The sequence below is a fragment of the Dama dama genome, chromosome 14 (assembly GCF_033118175.1).
Source record: "Dama dama isolate Ldn47 chromosome 14, ASM3311817v1, whole genome shotgun sequence".
NCBI classification, from domain to species: domain Eukaryota; kingdom Metazoa; phylum Chordata; class Mammalia; order Artiodactyla; family Cervidae; genus Dama; species Dama dama.
The window spans coordinates 17,545,910-17,571,512 of record NC_083694.1 but is presented as its reverse complement, the minus strand read 5'-3'; the positions used below and the strand labels follow the sequence as shown (position 1 = coordinate 17,571,512).

Here is a 25,603-nt window from a genome sequence, read left to right as displayed (position 1 = left end):
GGGAGTATCAAATAGTAAGAACTCACACCAAGGAAACCACTTGAATACAAGACCCAGCATCACCCAAGCACCAATAGCACCCTGTGCAGGATGCCTCATCTCAACAACAAACAAAACAAAAATAGAACCCTATCATCAGCAGTGTTATCATCAGACAGGATTACCACCTCACTCAGCCTTGCCCATCAGAGGAAAAACAAAGAAACAAACAAAAACTCAGCACAAATATTACCCTGTATGAAGCTTACACAAACCACTGGACCAAGCTTAAAAGGGCAGAAACCAAAAGCAAAATAGGATTCAACCTTGAAGCCTGGGAAAAAGAGACCTCAAACACAATAAGTTAAAAAAAATAATGAAAAGGCACAGAAATACTACACAAATGAAGGAACAAACTAGAAACACAGAAGTCCAAATAAATGAAGAGGGAATAGGCAAACCAACTGGAAAGGAATTCAGAATAATGGTAGTAAAGATGGTCAAAAACCTTGAAAACAAAATGGAGAAAATGCGAGAATCAATTAACAAAGACTTAGAAGAATTAAAGAATAAACTTACAGAAACAAACTACACAATTACTGAAATTAAAAAACTCTAGAAGGAAGCAATAGCAGAATATCTGAAGCAGAAGAAAGAATCAGTGAGATGGAAGATAAAATGGTGGAAATAACTTCTGAAGAGCAGAATAAAGTAAAAAAAAAAAAAATGAAAAGAACTGAGGATAGTCTCAGACACTTCTGGGACAATATCAAACACACCAACATTCAGATTATAGGGATCCCAGAAGAAGAAGAGGAAAAGAAAGGGTATGAGAAAATTTTTGAAGACATTATAATTGAAAATTTCACCAACATGGGAAAGGAAATAGTCAAGTCCAAGAGGCACAAAGTGTCTGATACAGGATAAACACAAGGAGAAGCATGTCAAGACTCATACTGATCAAACTAACAAAGACTAAACACAAAGAATATTAAAAGCAGCAAGAGAGAAGCAACAAGTAACATACATGGGAAACTCCATACTCTTAACAGCTAATCTTTCAGCAGAAACTCTGCAGGCCAGAAGGGAATGGCAGGATATATTTAAAGTACTGAAAGGGAAAAGTCTACAACCAAGATTACTGTACCCAGCAAGAATCTCATTCAAAATTGATGGAGAAATAAAAACCTTTTCAGACAAGCAAAATTAAGAGAATTCAGTACCACCAAACCAGCTTTATAACCAACGTTAAATGGACTTACATAGTCAAAAAATACAAGACAAGAAAAAAGATCTACAAAATCAACCCCAAACAATTAAGAACATGACAATAGGAACATGAATATCAATAATTACTTTATATGTAAGTGGATTAAATGCTCCACTCAAAAGGCACAGACTGGCTGAATGGATACAAAAACAAGACCCATGTATGTACTGTCTACAAGAAATCCACTTCAGACCTAAAGACACATAGACTGAAAGTGAGAGGATGAGAAAATATATTCCATGCAAATGGGAAGCAAAAGAAAGCTGGAATAGAAATCCTCATATCAGATAAAATAAACCTTAAAATAAAGATTACAAGAGATAAGGAAGGACATTACATAATGATCAAGGGATCAATGCGAGGAAACATAAGAATTGTAAGTATCGATGAGCCCAACATAGGAGCACCTCAACACATAAGACAAACACTAACAAACATAAAAGGAGAAATTGACAGTAACACAATAATAGTAGGAGACTTTAACACACCACTCACACCAGTGGACAGATCATCAAAACAGAAAATTAATAAGGAAACACAAGTCTTAAATGATACATTTAATGAGCTGGGTCTCATGATATCTTTCAGGACGTTTCATCCAAATGCAGAGTACACGTTCTCAAGTTCACATGGAACATTCTCCAGGGTAGACCATATCTTGTGTCACAAGTCAAACCTCAGTAAATTTAAGAATATTGAGATTGTATCAAGCATCTTCTTTGACCACAATGCTATGAGACTAGATATCAATTGCAGGAAAAAAGCTGTAAGAAATACAAACATACGGAGATTAAAAAACACGTTTCTACACAACCAACAGGTTACTGAAGAAATCAAAGGGGAAATCAAAAAATTTCTAGAAACAAATGGCATTGAAAACATCATAACTCAAAACCTTTGGGATGCAGCAAAAGCAGTGCTAAGAGGGAAGTTTACAGCAATACAATCCTACATCAAGAAGCAAGGAAAACATCGAACAGACAACCTAAATTTACACCTAAAACAACTGGACAAAGAAGAACAGAAAAACCACAAAATTAGTAGAAGGTAGGTGTCCTGGAGAATCCCAGGGATGGGGTCGCACAGAGTTGGACATGACTGAAGTGACTTAGCAGTAGCAGGAAATCATAAAGATATGGGCAGAAATAAATGAAAAAGAAATGAAAGAAACAATAGTAAAGATTAATAAAATTAAAAACTGGTCTTTGAGAAGATAAACAAAATTGACAAACCTTTAGCCAGACTCATCAAGATAGAAAGAGAGAAGAGTCAAATCAACAAAATTAGAAATGAAAAAGGAGAGGTTATAACAGACACTGCAGAAATAGAAAGGATTATAAGAGATTATTATGAATAACTATATGGCAATAATAGAGTTTGGCCAAGAGAACGCACTGGTCATAGCCAACACCCTCTTCCAACAACACAAGAGAAGACTCTACACATGGACATCACCAGATAGTCAACACTGAAATCAGATTGATTATATTCTTTGCAGCCAAAGATGGAGAAGCTCTATACAGTCAGCAAAAACAAGATCGGGAACTGACTGTGGCTCAGATCATGAACTCCTTATTGCCAAATTCAGACTTAAATTGAAGAAAGTGGGGGAAACCATTAAACCATTCAGGTATGACCTAAATCAAATCCATTATGATTATACAGTGGAAGTGAGAAATAGATTTAAGGGACTAGATCTGATAGACAGAGTGCCTGATGAACTATGGATGGAGGTTTGTGACACTGTACAGGAGACAGGGATCAAGACCATGCCCAGGAAAAAGAAATGCAAAAAAGCAAAATGACTGTCTCAGGAGGCCTTACAAATAGCTGTAAGAAGAAGAGAAGTGAAAAGCAAAGGAGAGAAGGAAAGATATACCCATTTGAATGCAGAGTTCTAAAGAATAGCCAGGAGAGATAAGAAAGACTTCCAAGTGATTAATGCAAAGAAATAGAGGGAAAACAATAGAATGGGAAAGACTAGAGATCTGTTCAAGAAAATTAGAGATACCTAGGAACATTTCATGCAAAGATGGGCTCAATAAAGGACAGAAATGGATGGACCTAACAGAAGCAGAAGATATTAAGAAGAGGTAGCAAGAATACACAGAAGACTGTACAAAAAAGATCTTCACAACCCAGATAATCATGATCGTGTGATCACTCACCTAGAGCCAGACATCCTGGAATGTGAAGTCAAATGGGCCTCAGGAAGCATCACTACAAACAAAGTTAGTGGAGGTGATGGATTTCCAGCTGAGCTATTTCAAATCCTAAAAGATGATGCTGGGAAAATGCTGCACTCAATATGACAGCAAATTTGGAAAACTCAGCAGTGGCCACAGGACTGGAAAAGGTCAGTTTTCATTCCAGTCCCTAAGAAAGGCAATGCCAAAGAATGCTCAAACTACCACACAATTGCACTCATCTCACACGCTAGTAAAGTAATGCTTAAAATTCTCCAAGCCAGGCTTCAGCAATATGTGAACCGTGAACTTCCAGATGTTTAAGAGGAACCAGAGATCAAATTGCCAACATCCGCTGGATCATCAAAAAAGCAAGAGAGTTCCAGAAAAACATCTATTTCTGCTTTATTGATATGCCAAAGCTTTGACTGCGTGGATCACAATAAACTGTGGATAATTATGAAAGAGATGGGAATCCCAGACCACCTGACCTGTCTCTTGAGAAACCTATATGCAGGTCAGGAAGCAACAATTAGAACTGGACATGGAACAACAGACTGGTTCCAAATCGGGAAAGGAGTATGTCAAGGCTATATATTGCCATCTTGCTTATTTAACCTATATGCAGAGTACACCATGAGAAATGCTTTGCTGGATGAAGCACAGCTGGAATCAAGATTGCCGAGAGAAATATCAATAACCTTAGATATGCAGATGACACCACCCTTATGTCAGAAAGTGAAGAACTAAAGAGCCTCTTGATGAAAGTGAAAGAGAAGAGTGAAAAAGTTGGCTTAAAGCTCAACATGCAGAAAACTAAGATCATGGCATCCTGTACCATTACTTCATAGCAAACAGAAGGGGAACCATTGAAAATAGTGGCTGACTTTATCTTTTTGGGCTCCAAAGTCACTGCAGATGGTTATTTCAGCCATGAAATTAAAAGACACTTACTCCTTGGAATAAAGTTATGACCAACTTAAACAGCATATTAAAAAGCAGAGACATTTCTTTGTCAACAGAGGTCCATCTAACAAGCTTATTGTTTTTCCAGTGGTCATGTATGGATGTGAGAGTTGGACTATAAAGAAAGCTGAGCACTGAAGAATTGATGCTTTTGAACAGTGGTGTTGGAGAAGACTCTTGAGAGTTCCTTGGACTGCAAGGAGATCCAACCAGTCCATCCTAAAGGAGATCAATCCTGGGTGTTCATTGGAAGGACTGATGTTGAAGCTGAAACTCCAATACTTTGGCCACCTGATGTGAAGAGCGGACTCATTTGAAAAGACCCTGTTGCTGGGAAAGATTGAGGGCAGGGGGAGAAGAGGATGACAGAGGGCGAGATGGTTGGATGGCATCACTCTCTTAATGGACATGAGTTTGAGTAAACTCTGGGAGTTGGTGATGGACAGGGAGGCCTGGAGTGCTGTGGTTCATGGGGTCACAAAGAGTCGGACACAACTGAGCGACTGAATCGAACTGATATGGCAATAACTTGGATAACATGGAAGAAATGGACAGATCCTTAGAAAACTTCAATCTTCCAAGACTGAATCAGGAAGAAATAGAAATTATGAACAACCCAATTACAAGCACTGAAATTGATGCTATAATCAAAAGTCTCCACAAAAACAAAAGCCCAGGACCAGATGGTTTCACAGGAGAATTCTATCAAACATTTAGAGAAGAGCTAATGCCTATCCTTCTAAAACTCTTTCCAAAAATTGCAGAGGAAGGAACACTCCCAAATTCATTCTACGAGGCCACCATCACCCTGATACCAGACCAGACAAAGACAGCACAAAAAAAGAAAACTACAGGCCAATATAACTGATGAACATAAATGCAAATCCTCAACAAAATTTTAACAAGCGGAATTCAGCCACACATCAACTCATACACCATGATCAACTTGGGTTTATTCCAGGAATGCAAAGATTCTTCAATATACGCAAATCAGTGTGAAACACCACATTAACAAATTGAAAGATAAAACTATATGATCATCTCAATCAGTTCAGTTCCGTTCAGTTGCTCAGTTGTGTCCGACTCGTTGCGACCCCATGAACACCGCACACCAGGCCTCCCTGTCCATCACCAACTCCTGCGGTCTACCCAAACCCATGTCCATTGCATCGGTAATGCCATCCAACCATCTCATCCTCTGTCGCCCCCTTCTCCTCCCACCCTCAATCTTTCCCAGCATCAGGGTCTTTTCAAATGAGTCAGCTCTTCACATCAGATGGCCAAAATATTGGAGTTTCAGCTTCAACATCAGTCCTTCCAATGAACACCCAGGACTGATCTCCTTTAGGATGGACTCGTTGGATCTCCTTGCAGTCCAAGGGACTCTCAAGAATCTTCTTCAACACCACAGTTCAAAAGCGTCAATTCTTCAGCACTCAGCGTTCTTTATAGTCCAACTCTCACATCCATACATGACTAGTGGAGAAACCATAGCCTTGACTAGATGGACCTTTGTTGGCAAAGTAATATCTCTGCTTTTTAATATGCTGTCTAGGTTGGTCATAACTTTCCTTCCAAGGAGTAAGTGTCTTTTAATTTCATGGCTGCAATCACCATCTGCAGTGATTTTGGAGCCCAGAAAAATAAAGTCAGCCACTGTTTCCACTGTTTCCGCATCTATTTGCCATGAGGTGATGGGACTGGATGCCATGATCTTAGTTTTCTGAATGTTGAGCTTTCAGCCAACTTTTTCACTCTCCTCTTTCACTTTCTCATTCTTTGATCATCTCAATAGATGCAGAAAAAGCCTTTGACAAAATTCAGCACCCATTTATTGATTAAAACTCTTCAAAATATGGGCACAGAAGGAACCTACCTCAACATAGTAAAGGCCATGTATGATAAGCCTACTGCAAACATTATTCTCAGTGTTGAAAAACTGAAAGCATTCCCCCTTAGATTAGGAACAGGACAAGGATGTCCACTTTCACCACTGTTATTCAACATAGTTCTGTAAGTCCTAGCTACAGCAATCAGAGAAGAAACAGAAATAAAAGGAATCCAGATCAGGAAAGAAGAAATAAAGCTCTCACTGTTCGCAGATGACATGATACTGTACAAAGAAAACCCTAAAGATAGTATCAGAAATTTACTGGAGCTAATCAGTGAATTTAGCAAAGTTGCAGGATACGAAATCAATACACAGAAATCACTTGCATTACTATATAGTAACAAAGAAAAATCAGAGAAATTAAGGAATCAATCCCATTCACCATTACAACACAAAGAATTAAATATCTAGGAATAAACTTACCTAAGGAGACAAAAGAACTGTACACAGAAAATTATAAGACACTAATAAAATAAATCAAAGATGACATAAACAGATGGAGAGATATTCCTTGTTCCTGGGTAGGAAGAATCCACATTGTGAAAAAAACTATACCAGCCAAATGCAATCCACAGATTCAAAGTGATCCCTATCAAATTACCAATGGCATTTTCCACAGAACTAAAATAAAAAAATTCACAATTCATATGGAAACACTGAAGACCCTAAATAGCCAAAACAGTCTTGAGAAAGAAGAATGCAGCTGGAAGAATCAACCTTCCTGACTTCAGATCATACTATAAAGCTACAGTCATCAAGACACCATGGTAATGGCACAATAATAGAAATATAGACCAATGGAACAAGATAGAAATCCCAGAAATAAACCCATGCACCTTGAGTACCTTATTTTTGACAAAGGAGGCAAGAATATACAATGGGGCAAAGACAACCTCTTCAATAAATGGTGCTGGGAAAACTGGAAAGCTACATGTAAAAGAATGGAATTAGAATACTTCCCAACACCATACACAAAGATAAACTCAAAATATATTAAAGACCTAAATGTGAGACCAGAAACTATAGAATTCTTAGAGGAAAACATAGGCAGAACACTCTATGACATAAAGCAAGATCCTCTATGACCCACCTCCTAGAGAAACAGAAATAAAAACAAAAGTAAACAAGTGGGACCTGAGTAAATTTAAAAGCTTTTGCACAGCAAAGGAAACTATAAGGAAGGTGAAAAGACAACCTTCAGAATGGGAGAAAATAATAGCAAGTGAAACAACTGACAAGGAATTCATTTCCAAAATATATAAGAAGCTAATATAACTCAATGCCAGAAGAAAAAAAAAAAAAAGAAATAAAAACAACCCAATCAAAAAGTGGGAAAAAGACCTAAACAGACATTTCCCCAAAGGAGACATACAGATGGCTAACAAACACATGAAAGTATACTCAACATTGCTCATTGTTAGATAAATGCAAATCAAAACCACAATGAGACATCACCTCACACCGGTCAGAAAGGCCATCATCAAAAAGTTTACAGATAGTAAATGCTGGAGAGGGTGTGGAGAAAAGGGAACACTCTTGCACTGTTGGTGGGAATGTAAATTGATACAGCGACTATGGAAGAGAGTATGGAAATTCCTTAAAAAACTAGGAATAAAACCACTGTATGACCCCGCAATCCCACTGCTAGGCATATCCTGAGGAAACCAAAATTGAAAAAGACACATGTATCCCATTGTTTATTGCAGCACTATTTGCAATAGCTAGAACATGGAAGCAACCTAGATGTCCACTGATAGATGAATGGATAAAGAGGTAGTGGTACATATACACAATGGAATATTACTCAGCCAAAAAAGGAACACATTTGAGTCAGTTCTGATGAGGTGGATGAACCTACAACCTATTATATAGAGTGAAGCGAGTCAGAAAGAGAAAGATAAATACTGTATTCTAACGTAAATATATGGAGTCTAGAAAAATGATACTGAAGAATTTATTTACAGGGCAGCAATGGAGAAACAGACAAAGAGAATAGACTTACAGACGTGGGGAGAGGGGAGGAGAGGGTAAGACGTATGGAAAAAGTAACGTGGAAACTTACCATATGTAAAATAGATAGCCAATGGGAATTTGCTGTATGTCTCAGGAAACTCAAACAGGAGCTCTGTATCATCCTGGAGGGGTGGGATGGTGCTGAGATGGGAAGGAGGTTCAAAAGGGGGCGATATATGTATACCTATGGCTGATTCATGTTGAGGTTTGAATCCATGGGATTCTCCAGGCAAGAATACTGGAATGGGTTGCCATGCCTTCTCCAGGGAGTCGTCCTGACCCAGGAACCTAACCCACATCTCATACATTGGTAGGCATTGGCAGGCAGACTCTTTTATAGCTGAGCCATGAGGGAAGCCCACACCACATTATACATACAAATTAGTTTGAGATGCAGTCATAGACATAAAAAATAAAAGCTAAAATTATAAAGCTTTTAGGAGAAAAATAAGAGAATATCTTGAACTTGGTGTTGGTAAATACTTCTTAGCATACAGAAAGCACTGTCCATTAAAAAATAATGAATTCAACTTCTTCAAAAGATGTTAAGAAAATGAAAAGGCAAGACACAAAATGAGTCATAGGTGAGGTATATGTTTAACTTAGTAAGAAAATACCAGGTGGTTTTCTGAAATGGTTGTTCCATCGTACATTTACATACAGCAGGATTTAGTGTTTTTAATTTTAGCCATTCTTGTGAGTATAGCATGATATGTCACTGTACTTTTAATTTGTAGTTTCCTAATGATTGACGAAACTGAGCATCTTCCTTGTGAAACTTGGTTATTCACATATCAGGGCTTTTTGGTTGTGACCAAACTTTTTAATCCATGTTTTATGGAGTAGTTTGGGTTTTAATTTTATTTTGATTGTTAATAATTTGAAAAAATTTATACAGTTTTAAAGGTTACAATCTATTTATAGTTATTGCAAAATGTTGGCTATACGCCTCATGTTGTACAGTATAACTCTGTAGCCTATCTTTTAATCAATATTTTGTACCACTACTCCCTACCTCTGTATTGTCTCTCTTTCTCCTCACTGGTAACCACTAGTTGGCTTTCTACATGTGAGTCTGCTTCTTTTTGTTATATTCATTAGTTTGTTGTACTTTTTAGATTCCACATATAAGTGATAACATACATGGTATTTGTCTTTCTCTGACTTATTTCACTTGGCACAATGACCTCCAAGTCCATCTATGTTACTGCAAATAGCAAAATTTCATTCTTTTATGTTTGAGTAGTATTCCATGTGTGTGTATATATATAGTCTTTACTCATCTGTTGATAGACATTTATGTTGCTTCCATATCTTGCTAAATGTAAATAATGTTGCTGTGAAAATTGAGATGCCTGCATCTTTTTGAATCAATATTTAAAATTTTTGGATATATACTTGGGACTGGAATTGCTGGATCCTATGGCAGTTCTACTTTTAGTTTTTTGAGAGACCTCCATACTGTTTTCCTCAGTGGCTGTACCAGATTACATTCTCAGCAACAGTGTGCAATGATTCTCTTTTCTCCATATCCTGATTAACATTTGTTGTTTGTGTTCTTTTTGATGATGGCCGTTCCGACAGATGGGAAGTGATATTTCATCGTGGTTTTGATTTACATGTCGCTGATCATTATCAATGTTGAGCATCTTTTCATGTGCCTTTTGGTCAGTTGTATTTCCTCTTTGAAAAAATGTATCGAGTTGTACGGTTTTTTAAAATATATATTCTATATAGCTATGTTATGAGAATTTAAAATTGATTCAATATTTTTTTCATATCTATAAATGTTTTTTAGCAGCTCTATCATTCATGGCAGAAAGCAAAGAGGAACCAAAGAGCATCTTGATGAAAGTGAACAGGGAGAGTGAGAAAGCTGGCTTAAAACTCAACATTCAGAAAACGAGGATCATAGAATCCAGTCCTAATCACTTCATGGCCGGCAAACAGATGGGGAAACAATGGAAATAGTGACAGACCTTATTTTCTTGGTCTCCAAAATCACTGCAGATGGTAACTGCAGTCATGAAATTAAAAGATGCTTGCTCCTTGGAGGAAAAGTTATGACCAAACTAGACAGTATATTAAAAAGCAGAGACATTACTTTGCCAACAAAGGTCCATCTAGTCAAAGCTATGGTTTTTCCAGTAGTTGTGTATGGACATAAGAGTTGAACCATAAAGAAAGTTGAGTGCCAAAGAATCGATGCTTTTGAACTGCGGTGTTGGGAGAAGATTCTAGAGAGTCCCTTGGACTGCAAGGAGATCATACCGGGCAATCCTAAAAGAAATCATTCCTGAATATTCATTGAAAGGACTGAATGTGAAGCTGAAGCTCCAATACTTTGGCCACCTGATGGGAAGAACTGATTCATTAGAAAAGACCCTAATGCTGGGAAAGATTGAAAGAAGGAAGTGAAGGGGATGACAGAGGGTGAGATGGTTGGATGGCATCACCAACTCGATGGACATGAGTTTGAGCAAGTTCTGGGGCTTGGTGATGGACAGCGAAGCCTAGCATGCTGCAGTCCAACGGTCTCAAAGAGTTAGACATGACAGAATGACTGAACTGAATTGATCATTCATACTGAGATGTTGTAATACACTTTCCTGCAATTATAGTTACTGTGTTTGGATTTTGGAGGGAAGAATTTTTCTCCGCTGAGATGTTTTGGTTCTCAATATCATTTTGTTCATACAGTAGCTATATAAGCATATTATCTGATTATTTCCAGACATTTTGAAATGTCTTGCCTTTTCCTGAATCTGCAATAACAAGGATGTGTCAATTGGGTTAAAGGTTTTGCGAGGCTTGGTGGGTTGTATGGTTTAAGAGAGAGACACTCTGTTGAAAAGTGATTTCTTTTATAGCTGGTGTTCTCTGAGTGGTTTGTGTGTTTTCTGAATTTCTTTTGTTAACTCAGAACTCTTAGCTTCCATTTACTTCCTTCTCTGACTCTGAAAGATAGGGCCTCAGAGACAGGGCCCCTTCTCATGTTTTCCCTGTCTTCTGGAAGCAATGCCTTCCTCAGACTGCTCTTTCTTTTCCTGGACTCTTACGTGCCTCTCTCTTTGAGTAATATCAAGTGACCAGTGGTTTAACCCAGCATGCTTAAGACTTCTCAGTTTTTGTTGTTGGTGGTGTTTGTTTGTTTTCAGTCAGGGAGGAACTGGCTTTCAGGGGGTAGTTTTATCTGATTTCTGCCATGGCTGGGTCCTTCTGCCCTCTGCCCTTTTCTTCTCATTTTTTATTGCACTCTCAACTCCAGTGTGAACTCTGGTGCTGACACTTATGGTTTAGAATGTTTAGTTTGCTATTTCACATATTGAAGTTTTTAGAATTCTGTGTCTCCTGGTGCCTTTGTAGGCTTGGGTTTAGTGATTATATTTTTTCTCCTTCTTCGTCAGAGTGACTTTTCGAGAAAATGTGTAAATATTAGGCTGCTGTCATTGTCCAGTGGAAAGCTGAATCATCTGGACTAAAATTTTAAATATAAAAAAGTCATGAATATACTAGAAGCAACATTAAAGACTGCTTTTTATTATTTTGTGAGTAGGGAAGTACTTTCTAATTAAAGCACAAATTAAAAAAAAATTTTTGAGTAATTTTTTTTATCCAATAGGATAGTCAAAAACAACATAAGGTTAAAAGGCATAGAACAAACAGAGAAAGTATTTCAAACATCTTTATAGACAAAGGATCAATGTGGTAATACCTCACACTGGTCAGAATGGCTATCATCAAAAATTCTGCAAATAATAAGTGCTGGGGAGGGTGTGGAGAAAAAGGAACCCTAATACACTGTTGATGGAAATGTAAACTGGTGCAATCACTATGGAGAAGAGTACAGAGCTTCCTTAAGAAACCAAAAACAGAGCTACTATGTGATCCTGCAATCCCACTCCTGAGTATATATCCAGAAAAAAAACATAATTAGGAAAGATACATGTAACCCAATGTTCATAACACTATTTATAATAGCCAAGGCATTGGAGCAATCTATATATCTATTCATGGATGAATGAATAAAGAAGATGTGGTATATACAATACAAGGGAATGTTACTCAGCTATAAAAATAAATGAGATAATGCCACTTACATTAACATGGGTGGACCTAGAGATTCGTACTAAAGTAAGTCAGAAATAGAAAGACAAATACCATATGATGATGCTTGTATGTGGAATCTAAAAATAGGCTATCAATGAACATATTTACAAAACAGACTCACAGACGAAGAAAACAAAGATATGGTTACCAAATGGGAGTTGGGGGAGGAATAAATTAAAAGTTTTTTTTTTTTTTAAATAGAAACGATGAGCATCTAATACACAAAAATTTATTGAGAACTTAGAATGAAGCAAGCATTATTCTAGATTTCATTTTAGGGGATGGAGATATGAGGTAAATAAAGGATGAAATTATAGAAAGTGCTGGATATGATGTGTGTTATGGAGAAAGGTAAAGCAGACAGGTGGCTGTAATTGTTAATAAACAAATCATAATGGACCTCAGATAGAAGTTGAATTTGAGAAAAGACTTGTTAAAAAATGAGATAGGAAACCTCAAAGATGCCTGGGATCAGTGGTCCCCAATCTTTTTGGCGTGAGGGACTGGTTTCATGGAAGACAGTTTTTCCATGTAATGGTGTGGGAGGAGGATTTTGGAATGACTCAAGCACATTATGGTGCACTTTATTTCTTTTTTTTTTTTTATTGTGCACTTTATTTCTATCATTACTACATCTGCTCCACCTCAGATCATGAGGCATTAGATTCTGGAGGTTGGGGACCCCTGCCTGGGAAGATATTTCCAGGCAGAGGGAAGAGCAATTACTGAGGTAACCAGAGTGGAGAGAGGAAGGGGAAGTATAACTGGAAATGAGAGACATAGTGAAGGCTGGATTATCTAGGATGTTCTAGACTGTTGTGATGACTTTGTCTTTTCCTTGATGTAATACAAGAAACCTTTGGTAGTCACCAAATAGAGGAAGGATGTGACCAGAATTGTTTTTTGATGAGATCACTCCAGCTATTATTTTAGAATAGATGTGTGTGTTTGTGTGTGTGTATTAGGATGGAACGGAGCAAAGATGGAAAAAGGGAGGTCAAAAAAGGTAATTATTTACAATAAACCTGAAGACAGAGAATGGTGACTCATAACATATGATGATCCACAATATTTAAAGAACTCAAATAGAGCAAGTAGGAACCAGTAAATAAACCTTTGAAACTGGACAAGATATATTTGTACACACAACTCCCAGAAAAATATATGATTATCTTTATGGCTAAAGTAAAGTATCTTTACTTTGCTTTCATATAGTAAAAATTTTATGAAGTTTTTACAATCACCAGTAATATAAAAAGTGAATTAAAAGAAACCTGAATTTTCAGTATTTCATCTCAGATTTTGAAATATCCATTATTGACCAGAGTATGGGGATGTAATCATTGAAACTATGAAAAGTGTTTTAAATAATTACTTGTTCTGAAAGACTATATGGCAATATCACTAAATTAAAATTTTTTTCTCTTTGAAGATCATCTTAGATGTTTACATCTGTTGGTCATTTGGATGTCACCTTTTTTGAAGAGTCATTTGCTCCGATTCTTATAATGAGTCAATTATCTTATTTTATTGATTTGTAGGAATTATATATATTTTTATTGGCTATGCATCTGTTGTCAGAAATATATATTGCAATTATCTTTCCCTGTTATGTTGGTCACCTTTTTGCTCTCTTATTTGTGCCTTTTCTTAGACAAAAGTTCTTAATAAAATTTATCACCATTTTCCTTTCTATTATAATTTTCCATGTATTATTCAAGAACTCTTTGCCTATTCCATGGGCCTGTCATTGTATCTTGTTTTTAAGATTAAATTTTTAAAGTTGCAAATTCATTTATATAAAAGCTAAATATTTCCATCCACGTCTTGGATTTTCAGATTTTTTTACATTTATTTTTTTACATTTTTTTTTTTTTTTAATTAGTTGGAGGCCAATCACTTCACAACATTTCAGTGGGTTTTGTCATACATTGATATGAATCAGCCATGGATTTACACGTATTCCCCATCCCGATCCCCGCTCCAATGTGAGGCTATGGATGTATGTCTCTTTTATCCATCTCTGTATCCCAATAGCCTAAAAGGGTGGCTGCACAAAATATATTTTCCTAAAAATATCCCTTGGATGAATGAATACATTTATCTATTGAGATAGAAAACTGCTCCATCATTTCCCCAAATACTTGAAACAAAAATTGAATTTTAGAATGTCTCCTGTTTTCTTTTAACAAAAATCTAAATTTTAGCAGGTGATAAATGTGTATTTTTCACTTCTCTGCCCATTTTAATCAACATTGTTCTTTAACACAAACCTTTAAAATGAAAAATACTTTGGTACTACTCTGCTTTGGCCTACAAATCTTCTTATTTGTGAGTCCAGGATAAAAGCACATTCATGAGGCATAGCAGAAAATAGGAGTCAAGTTCAATCACACAGTACATAATATTCAAAGTTTCTTCTCTCACATGGTTCCACGTGTCTGATTTCATTTCTTTACCCACCGTAAATCTTATGGTTGAATCTAAAGTCAATGGCTGGGGCTATATTAGCATATATTAACAATTGATTATATGACTTAAGATATTTGATTCAAAAAATAGGATTTATTGATGACAGTATTGCAAAAAATGTGTTTCAATGAAAGTGTGCATATTTTTTTTCTTCATAGAGTACTTGCAAAAAAAAAACCCCTCATTCATTATGTATCTTTATAGTTTAAGGAAATAATATGATTTGAAAAAGTTAAAGGAAAGTTGACTATACAATAGCAAATCAAGTTACCCTTTACTAAATACTCACTTCTCACAAGAAGTATGCCTTGATTTGTGTATTCTCTTTTAGTTGGACTAAATTTTATACACTATTTCTGTGTTATGTAAGTGTAAAACTTAGAAATTAAATTCTGTGTCCAAAAAAACACATGCACACACAAATTCTTGATATTAGATAATAACTGATACCATTTCTGTAGTTCTTACTCTGATCCAAAATTTCTTTCACTAAATTTCTCATCAACTGGGGACAAGTAATTGTATTTCCAGGCTGAGCAATTATTAATTTCTTCCCTCAAGTCCTGACTTTGGCTCCCTGTTTACTGCCCTGTAGATGCCTCCAGCACCCTGGTAGAGAGTTCTGTTGTCTTCATGTTCTGAATTGTAGCTATTTTTATGAAATAACCTTCAGTTGTTTAATTATAAAGCAATAGTTTCAATTATAGCATTTGATACAACATATAAATTTTTTAAATGGTCACTTAAATGTGGAAGAGAGCCACTCTGAACCAAAACAAGAGACGCTTAAGAGAAAAAGAGTTGATAGAAATGTGATTTTCCTCTGATCAGAAGGTACACCAGATTTTGGCTGTGTCTGAGCTTTTGTTGGTAGATATCTCCTTTTATTTGACTGGGCCACGCTAATTATTAGTTTCTAGGTTTTGTGTTCCTTTCGCTACCAGATTTTTCTAGTGAGAATTCTATGTCCACTTCCTACTCATCCTTTCCATCAGTCCTGATCACCCAGCCTTTGGAACTCTGGTCATTCTACTCAGTTCAAAAAGACAGTAGTGACCACCTCTGTGAGCTTTTCTTCAGCTCTCATTATTCTGGACTTATGGGAGGTGACAGTTAACTTTGCTTTTTTAAATTTCTCTCCTACCTATGTTTCCATTTTATGGCATTATCCTGATTATTCTAACTTTATTATTGTCCCTATTCTTTCCGTCTCTTAAAACTAGGGCATTTCCTCAAACAGTTCTTTTTATGTCTTCTTCATTTGCTCCCCCAGAGACATGAATTTTTGACTGGTGATTGCCAGTTTATTTTCCTAGCTCCATTTCCTCTTCTGAGATTTAGTTTCTTATTTCCAAATGATGGATAGTTTTTTATACATCATTAATATACATTCACTCCACCCCAGATGGAGTTTATATCCTCAACCCTGTATTTTCTTCTTTTCCTGACCTTTCTATTTCTGTTAATAATGCTATTTTTCCCTCAGTAATGGGTGAAAAGGATTGACCACATTACCCCTATCATCACCTCATAACAACTTGTCTTAATGATTCTCTTCTGAAATATATAGATTCCATTCTTTCAATCCATTTAGTTATGTGTCAGTCTTTAATTAACATCCTTATCATCTTATTTCCCCCAAAGCACAGTAATAACCTAACCAGTTCCTCTGTAGTTAAATTATCTGTATCCTCCAGACATTCCACTGTAGTTTGGTTGCCTTAACTTGACTTTGAGCATCTTCTTCCCTTCCTCCACCCAATTTTTAAAACCTCCCTTTGTCCACAGGATAAATTCCAGCTGTTTACATCCACTTAGTAGGAGAGATGAGAGTAATAAAGCTTATATGAGGGGTTCAAGTGAGTGTGAATGCTGAAAAATGATGTGGTGGGACAAACATTCTATTTCTGGGAAATGAGAGAGGTATCAGAAGCCTAACAACAAGAATGTAATATCCTAGAAGGTGGGATACAGAGACTCAGAGTGTGTGAGACAATGAAACATCACAAAGAGTAGAACAGGCATGTTTGAAAAGGGCCAAAAGCATGAAATCTAGAAGATAAAGTTGCAGAAGCTAAGAAGGCCAGGAAAAGTTTCAGTTGCCTCTTTGGAAAGTCTAAAGTCCACATCCCAAGCTTGCCTTTGTTGGTATTGGAATAATTCACTAAAGATAGATATACCACAACCTTCCTTTCCATCTTTGTCTTCTATGCAAACTTCTTAAGCCAGATAGTCTATCTATGGCCTGAAATGGGGTCTTGCCTATTTCTCCAGATTCATCTCTTAGCTCCCTTCTCTACATTCAGCTTTCCTGAATATTTTGCATGCCTCTGGCCTTTATGACAACATCTCCCAGAATCCTTCATATTCTCTGAAAACAAGCTCAAGTATCTTATTTATTTTTTAAACATTCCTTATTCCCTTTGAATCAAATGATATCTTGTAAATAGGCCTATGTCACTTATCATACCTCACTGTGAGGCAGCAAAAGAGACACAGACGTAAAGAACAGACTTTTGGACTCTGTGGGAGAAGGCGAGGGTGGGATGACTTCAGAGAATAGCATTGAAACATGTATATTACCATATGTGAACTAGATTGCCAGTCCAGGCTTGATTCATGAGACAGGGCACTCAGGGCCAAAGAATATATTCAACCTGATTTTGGCATTGACCATCTGGTGGTGCCCATGTGTAGAGTCATCTTTTGTGCTGTTTTAAGAGGGTGTTTGCTATGACCAGTGCATTCTCTTGGCAAACCTCTTAGACTTTACCCTACTTCATTTTGTACTCCATGACCAAACTTGCCTGTTACTCCAGATATCTCTTGACTTTCTACTTTTGCTTTCCAGTCCCCTATGATGAAAAGGACATCTTTATTTGCTGTTAGTTCTAGAAGGTCCTGTGGGTCTTCATAGAACCGTTCAACTTCAGTTTCTTCAGCATTATTGGTTGGGGCATAGACTTGGGTACTGTGAAACTGAATGGTTTGACTTGGAAATGAACAGAGATCATTCTATCATTTTTGAGATGGCACCCTGGTACTGCATTTTGGACTCTTTTGTTGACTATGAGGGCTACTTCATTTCTTCTCAGGAATTCTTGCCCACAGTGGTAGCTATAATGGTCATCTGAATTAAATTCACACATTCCAGCCCATTTTAGTTCACTGATTCCTAAAATGGCGATGTTCACTCTTTCCATCTCCTGCAATTTACCTTAATTCGTATACCTAAGATTCCATGTTCCTATGAAATATTGATATGTCTGTTAAGACACATACATTTTATATCTCCAACTAAACTTGAAGCTGTTTGAGAACAACAATTGAACCTCATAAGCTTCTTTGCCAGTTTCAATTCATTGACAAAACATCTTACTTGGAGGAAGAGCTCAATAGTATGGGTTGAATGGATGGGACACCTCGTAGAGTGGAGGTCGGGCCAGTTGTCAGTAGTTGGAAGACATCATAGAGAACCATCATGTTTCCCTTGCTTCCTGAGCTGGGGCCATTTCTGAGAGCCAAGAGCACTGTGTGTCTCGAGCAGTGCTGGTAGGTAATCTGAAAGGTGAGTGGAGCCCCTGGAATTCTGAAGGCTGCAGAGCATTTAGTGACAGGAAAATTGGCTCTGTGGACCACTTTATAGCAGATCTTTCTAGTTTTTAGCTTCTATACTGGACTAACTCTTTATAAGTATTTTAAATAAAGCCCCTTTTGTTTCTCTCACTCGTATCAAAATCCATTTATTTTTATGACTCTGATAATATTAGTGCATTTATCCCTTTTGTATCCGGTTTTGGGTTGACAACATATCTTTTATGTTGATAAGTTTTGCACATATTTAAACTTCATTATATATTGATTAGTGGGACTGCAGGCTGGAGTTTCCAAGTATGGGTTGGCATTCATAATGGGATACAGTGAAAACCAAGTGGCTGGACCATCCCAGGGCAATGTTGTATATAATTCCCCGATGGCACTCCTTACATCATAAATAATAATGAAAGTAAATGTACACTTACCAGAGAGAATCAACAAAACCCAGCCCTGATTTGCTGATTGCACTTTTCTCCCCAGGTATTAAAGCCAGCTTTCGAACAAGGGTGCCTGAAGGTTTGATTGTCTTTGCGGCATCACCTGGCAATCAGGAAGAGTATTTTGCAATTCAGTTGAAGAATGGACGCCCGTATTTTCTTTTTGATCCTCAGGTAAATGAGTAATCATAAGAGTTGACATTTTTGAAAGTTTATCAGGTGCTTATATTTTCACAATGAATCCTCACCAAAAACTTACAGGTGAGTACTTCATTATTCCCACTCTACAACATGGAAAATGAAACTTACAAAAGTGGTGTGACTTACCCACAGCTAAAATAGCAGATCTTCAAACAACATAGACTGGCTGATAACCTACATGCTTTTTTCACAACCATATGCTACCTTATCATGAAGATTAAAGTTTTTAACTGCATTCCTTGAAAAAATTATGTCTCTCTGTCTCCCTTCCATTTTCTCTCTCTTCCTTTCCTCCCTTCTTTCTTGCTTCCCCACCCTATCTCTATTTTCTTTTCTTCACCAACAATGTTTGTGTCCATCAGGTACTATTGAGCTCAGTATTGATGACTGCAACACTTCTAAAGTTAAATATGACCATACCCCTATGAAACAATCTAGGTAGTATATAGTTAATTTTTTAAAAATACTCCTGAATGTTGTGAAAGAGAAGTACACTACTAAGTATTATGAGTGAGTAAAATAAAGGGTCTTCCTTTTGTTAGTTCTCTGCAAATGTAATATTTAACTGAGATGCAAAACAATAAATAAAAGCATAGGAGTGTGTATCTATACAAGAGGAAAAGTGTTTGAGGTAGGGCAGGCCAGAGGAAATACTGACAGGAGATGAGGGAAGGAGCTGTAATAAAATTTCCAAGCAGAGCAAATAGCAAATATTCAGTGTCTCAGTTAAGATGTGAACATGGCATATTCAGTGCATTGAAATGAGATTAAGATGATTATAGAGAACAAAGAGAATGGTGGTAGGTTGAAAAATTGGGTAGAGACTAAGTAATTTAGGATCTTGGAAGCAAATGAAAGAGTTTAAATTTTTCCTAAGGGCAGTTCAGTTCAGTTCAGTCACTCAGTCGTGTCCTACTCTTTGTGACCCCACGACTGCAGCACGCAAGGCTTCTATGCCCATCACCAACTCCCAGAGCTTGCTCAAACTCACGTCCATCTGGTCAGTGATGCCATCCAACCATCTCATCCTCTGTCATTCCCTTCTCCTCCTGCCTTCAATCTTTCGTAGCATCAGGGTATTTTCAAATGAGTCAGTTCTTCGCATGAGGTGGCCAAAGTATTGGAGTTTCAGCTTCACATTCAGTCCTTCCAACGAATATTCAGGACTGATTTCCTTTAGGATTGCCTGGTTTGATCTCCTTGCTGTCTAAGGGACTCTCAAGAGTCTTCTCTAACACCATAGTTCAAAAGCATCAATTCTTTGGCACTTAGCTTTCTTTATGGTGTAACTGTCACAGCCATACATGACTACTGAAAAAGCCATAGCTTTGACTAGATGGACATTTGTTGGCAAAGTAATGTCTCTGCTTTTTAGTATGCTGTCTAGGTTGGTCACAACTTTTCTTCCAAGGAGCAATGGTCTTTTAATTTCATGGCTACAGTCACCATCTGCTGTGGTTTTGGAGCCCAAGGAAATAAAGTCACTGTTTTCCATTGTTTCCCCATCTATTTGCCATGAAGTGATGGGACCAGATACCATGAACTTCATTTTTTGCATGTTGAGTTTTTAGCCAGTTTTTTCACTCTCCTTTTTAACTTTCATCAAGAAGCTCTTTAGTTCCTCTTCGCTTTCTGCCTTAAGGGTGGTGTCATCTACGCACCTGAGGTTATTGAATTTTCTCCCTGCAAGCCTGATTCCAACTTGTGCATCATCCAGCCCAGGATTTCACATGATATACTCTGCGTGTAAGTTAAATAAGCACGGTGACAATACACAGTCTTGACATACTCCTTTCCCAGTTTTGAACCAAGGCAAATGGGAAACTATTGCATAGTCTTCACTTCAGTTAAAGGAAAGTTAGTAAGCATTTGCCATAAGGTACTGTATTGGGCCCATGAGTAACTGAGGAAAAGGACTATGTAAAACTCAGGTTTTCAGCTTAAAACTGCTGATGTATGCTTGTCAAAGAAGCATTTTCTGTTATATGGTAAAACAGGCACAACTTTTCCCCTTGTATCTAAGGGATTGTAGGTGAAGAGCTTCCTACACCCTGGAGACCCATTCATGTTGAAGAGGAAAGGCAGGGCCTGCTGGCTGAGTGTGTCTGAGCACCGCCCCAGACCCTACAGAAGTCTTTAAGAAGCAGACTGAGCCCTTCCTGGGTTAGGAAGCTGGTAAAGCCATGAGCTGGCAACTGGCAAGACCAGGGATAAAAAGGATTATTCCTGTTGTTTGGACAGTAGCCTGTTAACCACCTGGCCTGATAAGGGCTCCTGGGCATCCCCTAGAATTGAAGTTTCTTAAGGGATGTTCATAGGTGGGCAATGAGTAAGCAAATAAGAAATAGCAAACATCTAAGCAGGTCCTGCATCCTGGGAGAAAGGGGTAAGAAACAGCTGCTTCTGAAGGCAAGGCAGATGGCATTTGGAAGACAAAGGCAGCACACTGAAGTTGATTGAATTACAGAACTGAAAATATTGTTTTTCATTTGAACCCTTTAAGTTGATTACTTAGAAGAGGGACTGCTGAGATTCGTTACTAGGTCAAAATACATAACAAAAATATGAAAACAAAGATTAAGGAGGATACTACTATGAAGAAGAAATTCAAAAGGAAAGCAAAAAACACATGCACCGTAAAAGATAGATAAGAGAAATTAATGAAATATAAAATAGGAGAGAAAATCTGATTTAAGAAGAATGTTTGATTATGAATTTATTGAAAGGACTCATCAAATGCCTGGCAAGATTAAGCAAAGCTTGTGCTTCTATAGGACCTCTGTGTGTTATCCATTATTCTAAGTGTCCTCTCTGTACATAAATGCACAGACATATGATCTCATTTAAACATCACACCAATTCTATAAGGTAGATACTTATTATTGTTATTCCCATTTTACAGGTGAAAATCTAAGTCAGAGTTAAATTAATTTTCCCAAAGTAATACAGCAGATCTGTGACCAAGCTTTTCAACATGAAAGAAGAATGCTTGTTGATGTCCAGAGACTCAGTTAAAATGCCATCCATGCACTATATTGGAAGGAAATGTTTCAGCAAGGCTTCTAATCAGAAGGAAAAAAATAATCTGAAATATAGTGGAGAAGCAGTGGTGAGTGGTAAACCTAGGGATATTAAGTTCAGCCAAAGTATTTAATGACAGGCTGAATAGAAATATGTTTTACAGTCAAAGAATCTTTGACATAGAAGAGACAGGCAGCAAAGGAAAAAGAAATCTGATATTTGTTTGATGCTAAAATTACTAATAGTTGAAGGAGAGGTCAAAAGATGAATGACTTAAAAGTTTCTAAGGTGTCAATTTAATAGAGGGAGGGAGTTACAGTATAGGTCATATTAGTTTCTTGATTCCATAAAATAAATGGACAAAAATATTTGATTTTAAATGTGAAAAAAGAAGTTAATTACTAATAGAATGAAAACACTCCAAGAATGATTAACAAGATGGGAAAAATAAAAGGCTGCAAGATTGTAAATATCAGCAAAAATATAAAAGAAAGGAAACAATCCACTAAAATAGAAGAATAATCAATGAGAAAGAAAAAAAATCTGGTTCTGCTTTTTCTACCTAAATTAACCTAATTTCTACCTAAATCTACCTAAATTACTATCTGGGTATATTTGAGACAAAGCCAGAAAGGGAAAACTTTAATCGTATAGACATTTATTCATAGAGCTTTAAAAGTACACAACGTGGGTTCACGTGGATTTTCTCTTCATTCTTGGAGTTGCCTCATGAGGTATTGTTTCCTTCCCTGCTTTAGATGACATGTCTCAACTAGAGTCACACAGTGATCTAATGATAGAACTGGCACTGAATTTAGTTCATTTCATTCAATGAAACACTGTTAAAAGTGTATTATCCTCGGACTTCCTCAGAGGTCCAGTGGTAAAGACTCTACCTTCCAATACAGGGGCTGTAGGTTGAGGGATCGAATGCCACTGGGTGAGGACGAAAACTGTAAACAAAGCAAAACAAACAAATCAAAAACCCTCTGTCACATAAGTAGATAACCAGCCAATTTGCATAGGAAATAAAAATCTTTTTTTAAAAAATGCATTGTACCCCAAGCACTGTGGTAGACAATTATGCACTGGAAATGCGGGAATGAGGAAGAAACAAAATGCCAGTCCTGCCATCCTCTCCTGGGACGCCCGTCTTCCAAGATGGATGTACAGAGTCTTGCTGAACTTGGACATGGTAATGTGCCAGGGTGACTTCACACTGCCTCACGCTTACAAGCTGTCATGCCCTCATAAACATCCATCCTGGTGTTTGGGGTATAACTCTAGGGGACCACTCAAGCCCAGCAGCTACAGCTGTAATAGTGCAAAGGCTCCAGGTTTATTCACAGGCTTTGCGTGTCTAATAAACGTGCCTTGCTTGCCGCACCCCCCTCCCCCCCATACTCTCTAAACATGCCGAGCAAAATCTTTGCAGAATTCATTTAAAAAAATGGTTCCATCAGAACTGAAGCATGACTGCCATCTATTCGACAGAGTTGCTTTTCTTTCTAAAGGATGTGATAGCTTCCGATTCTGCAGAAATAGAAGGTGAAGATGTTAAACAATGCTTAACTCCACTCAGCCACATGATTGCTGTTCAGATCCTGAGGTTGGCTTCTAGAAAACGCTCTCCATCTCATCTTTTTATATCTCCTCTCCATGATAAGATAGACTGGTATAAACCAAAGCAGACTTCTAGGAAGTGTTCACAGGGCACTGCCCACAGTTCCCACCCCTTACCCTCCTCCCTTAGACAGTGCCTGAGAGTACTCCTCACTAACACTGACATCCCCCACTGCTCTGTCCCTGCCCTGCATACCCAAATCCTGACTTGTATACAAATCTGCTACTTGCCCAACAAATATTAATGAAACTGTTAAAAGCCAAACAGTTGGAGAACCAGGGGGATAGAGAGGGTCTAATGATCCCTTCAAAGTACATGTTTACATGGAAATAATACTATCCATCTACAAGGCAAAAATCACCTGCATTTTCAGTAAAGTAATAATTAATATATACAAAAATTGACTGAGTAGGCCTGCCTTAGGACGTATTTGAAAAAAATGTAATCAGATGAATCACACTACATGCTCATGGGTCATGATGCTCTTTATACATGAGTCCATGAGCTCAAGCTAGCCAGGATTGGTCCTTTCTCACCACCAAGGAATTTATCCAGGTTACCTGGACAAAGTTGCTAACTTTTTAATGAAATCTCCATGTATTATTATCAGACAAATAACTGTTGAAACTGGGGGATGGAGACTATTTGATATAGTCTTACATTTTTTTTTTTCTCTTTTGCATTAGGAATATGAATAGAGTTTTTTTCCCCTCCTTTTTTTGAACTGACTAGTGAAAGACTAGAGATTTCTTCAACAAAATTAGAGACACCAAGGGAACATCTCATGAAAAGATGGGCTCAATAAAGGACAGAAATGGATGGACCTAACAGAAGCAGAAGATATTAAGAAGAGGTGGCAAGAATACACAGAACTGTACAAAAAAGATCTTCATGACCCAGATAATCATGATGGAGTGATCACTCACCTAGAGCCAGATATCCTGGAATGTGAAGTCAAGTGGGCCTTAGGAAGCACCATGGCAAACAAGCTAGTGGAGGTGATGGAATTTTGGTTGAGCTATTTCAAATCCTAAAAGAAGATGCTGTGAAAGTGCTGCAGTCAATATGCCAGTAAACTTGGAAAACTCAGCAGTGGCCACAGGACTGGAAAAGGTCAGTTTTCATTCCAATTCCTAAGAAAGGCAATGCCAAATAATGCTCAAACTACCTCACAATTGCATTTATCTCACACACTAGTAAAGTAATGCTTAAAATTCTCCAAGCCAGGCTTCAACAATATGTGAATCATGAACTTCCAGATGTTCAAGCTGGGTTTAGAAAAGGCAGAAGAACCAGAGATCAAATGGCCAACATCCACTGGATCATCAAAAAATCAAGAGAGTTCCAGAAAAACATCTATTTCTGCTTTATTGACTATGCCAAAGCCTTTGACTATGTGGATCGCGATAAACTGTGGAAAATTCTGAAAGAGAAGGGAATACCAGACTATCTGACCTGCCTCTTGAGAAACCTGTATGCAGATCAAGAAGCAACAGTTAGAACAGGACATGGAATAACAGACTGGTTCCAAATAGGAAAAGGAGCACGTCAAGGCTGTATATTGTCACCCTGCTTATTTAACTTATATGCAGAGTACATCATAAGAAACACTGGGCTGGATGAAGCACAAGCTGGAATCAAGATTGCTGAGAGAAATATCAATAACCTGAGAGATGCAGATGACACCACCCTTATGGCAGAAAGTGAAGAGGAACTAAAGAGCCTCTTGATGAAAGTGAAAGAGGAGAGTGAAAAAGTTGGCTTAAAGCTCAACATTCAGAAAACTAAGATCATAGCATCCGATCCCATCACTTCATGGGAAATAGATGGGAAAAC

At 37.5% G+C, this 25,603-nt stretch overlaps 1 protein-coding gene across 1 annotated transcript in view; it reads left to right on the top strand.

Annotated features, from left to right (window-relative positions):
* Window positions 1-25,603, top strand: part of USH2A (usherin) — an 892,942-nt gene that overhangs the window by 325,085 nt on the left and 542,254 nt on the right. Inside the window, exon 21 of the mRNA XM_061161192.1 lies at window positions 18,965-19,095. Coding sequence (XP_061017175.1) covers window positions 18,965-19,095 — 131 coding nt within the window. The remainder of the gene's footprint in view (window positions 1-18,964; window positions 19,096-25,603) is intronic.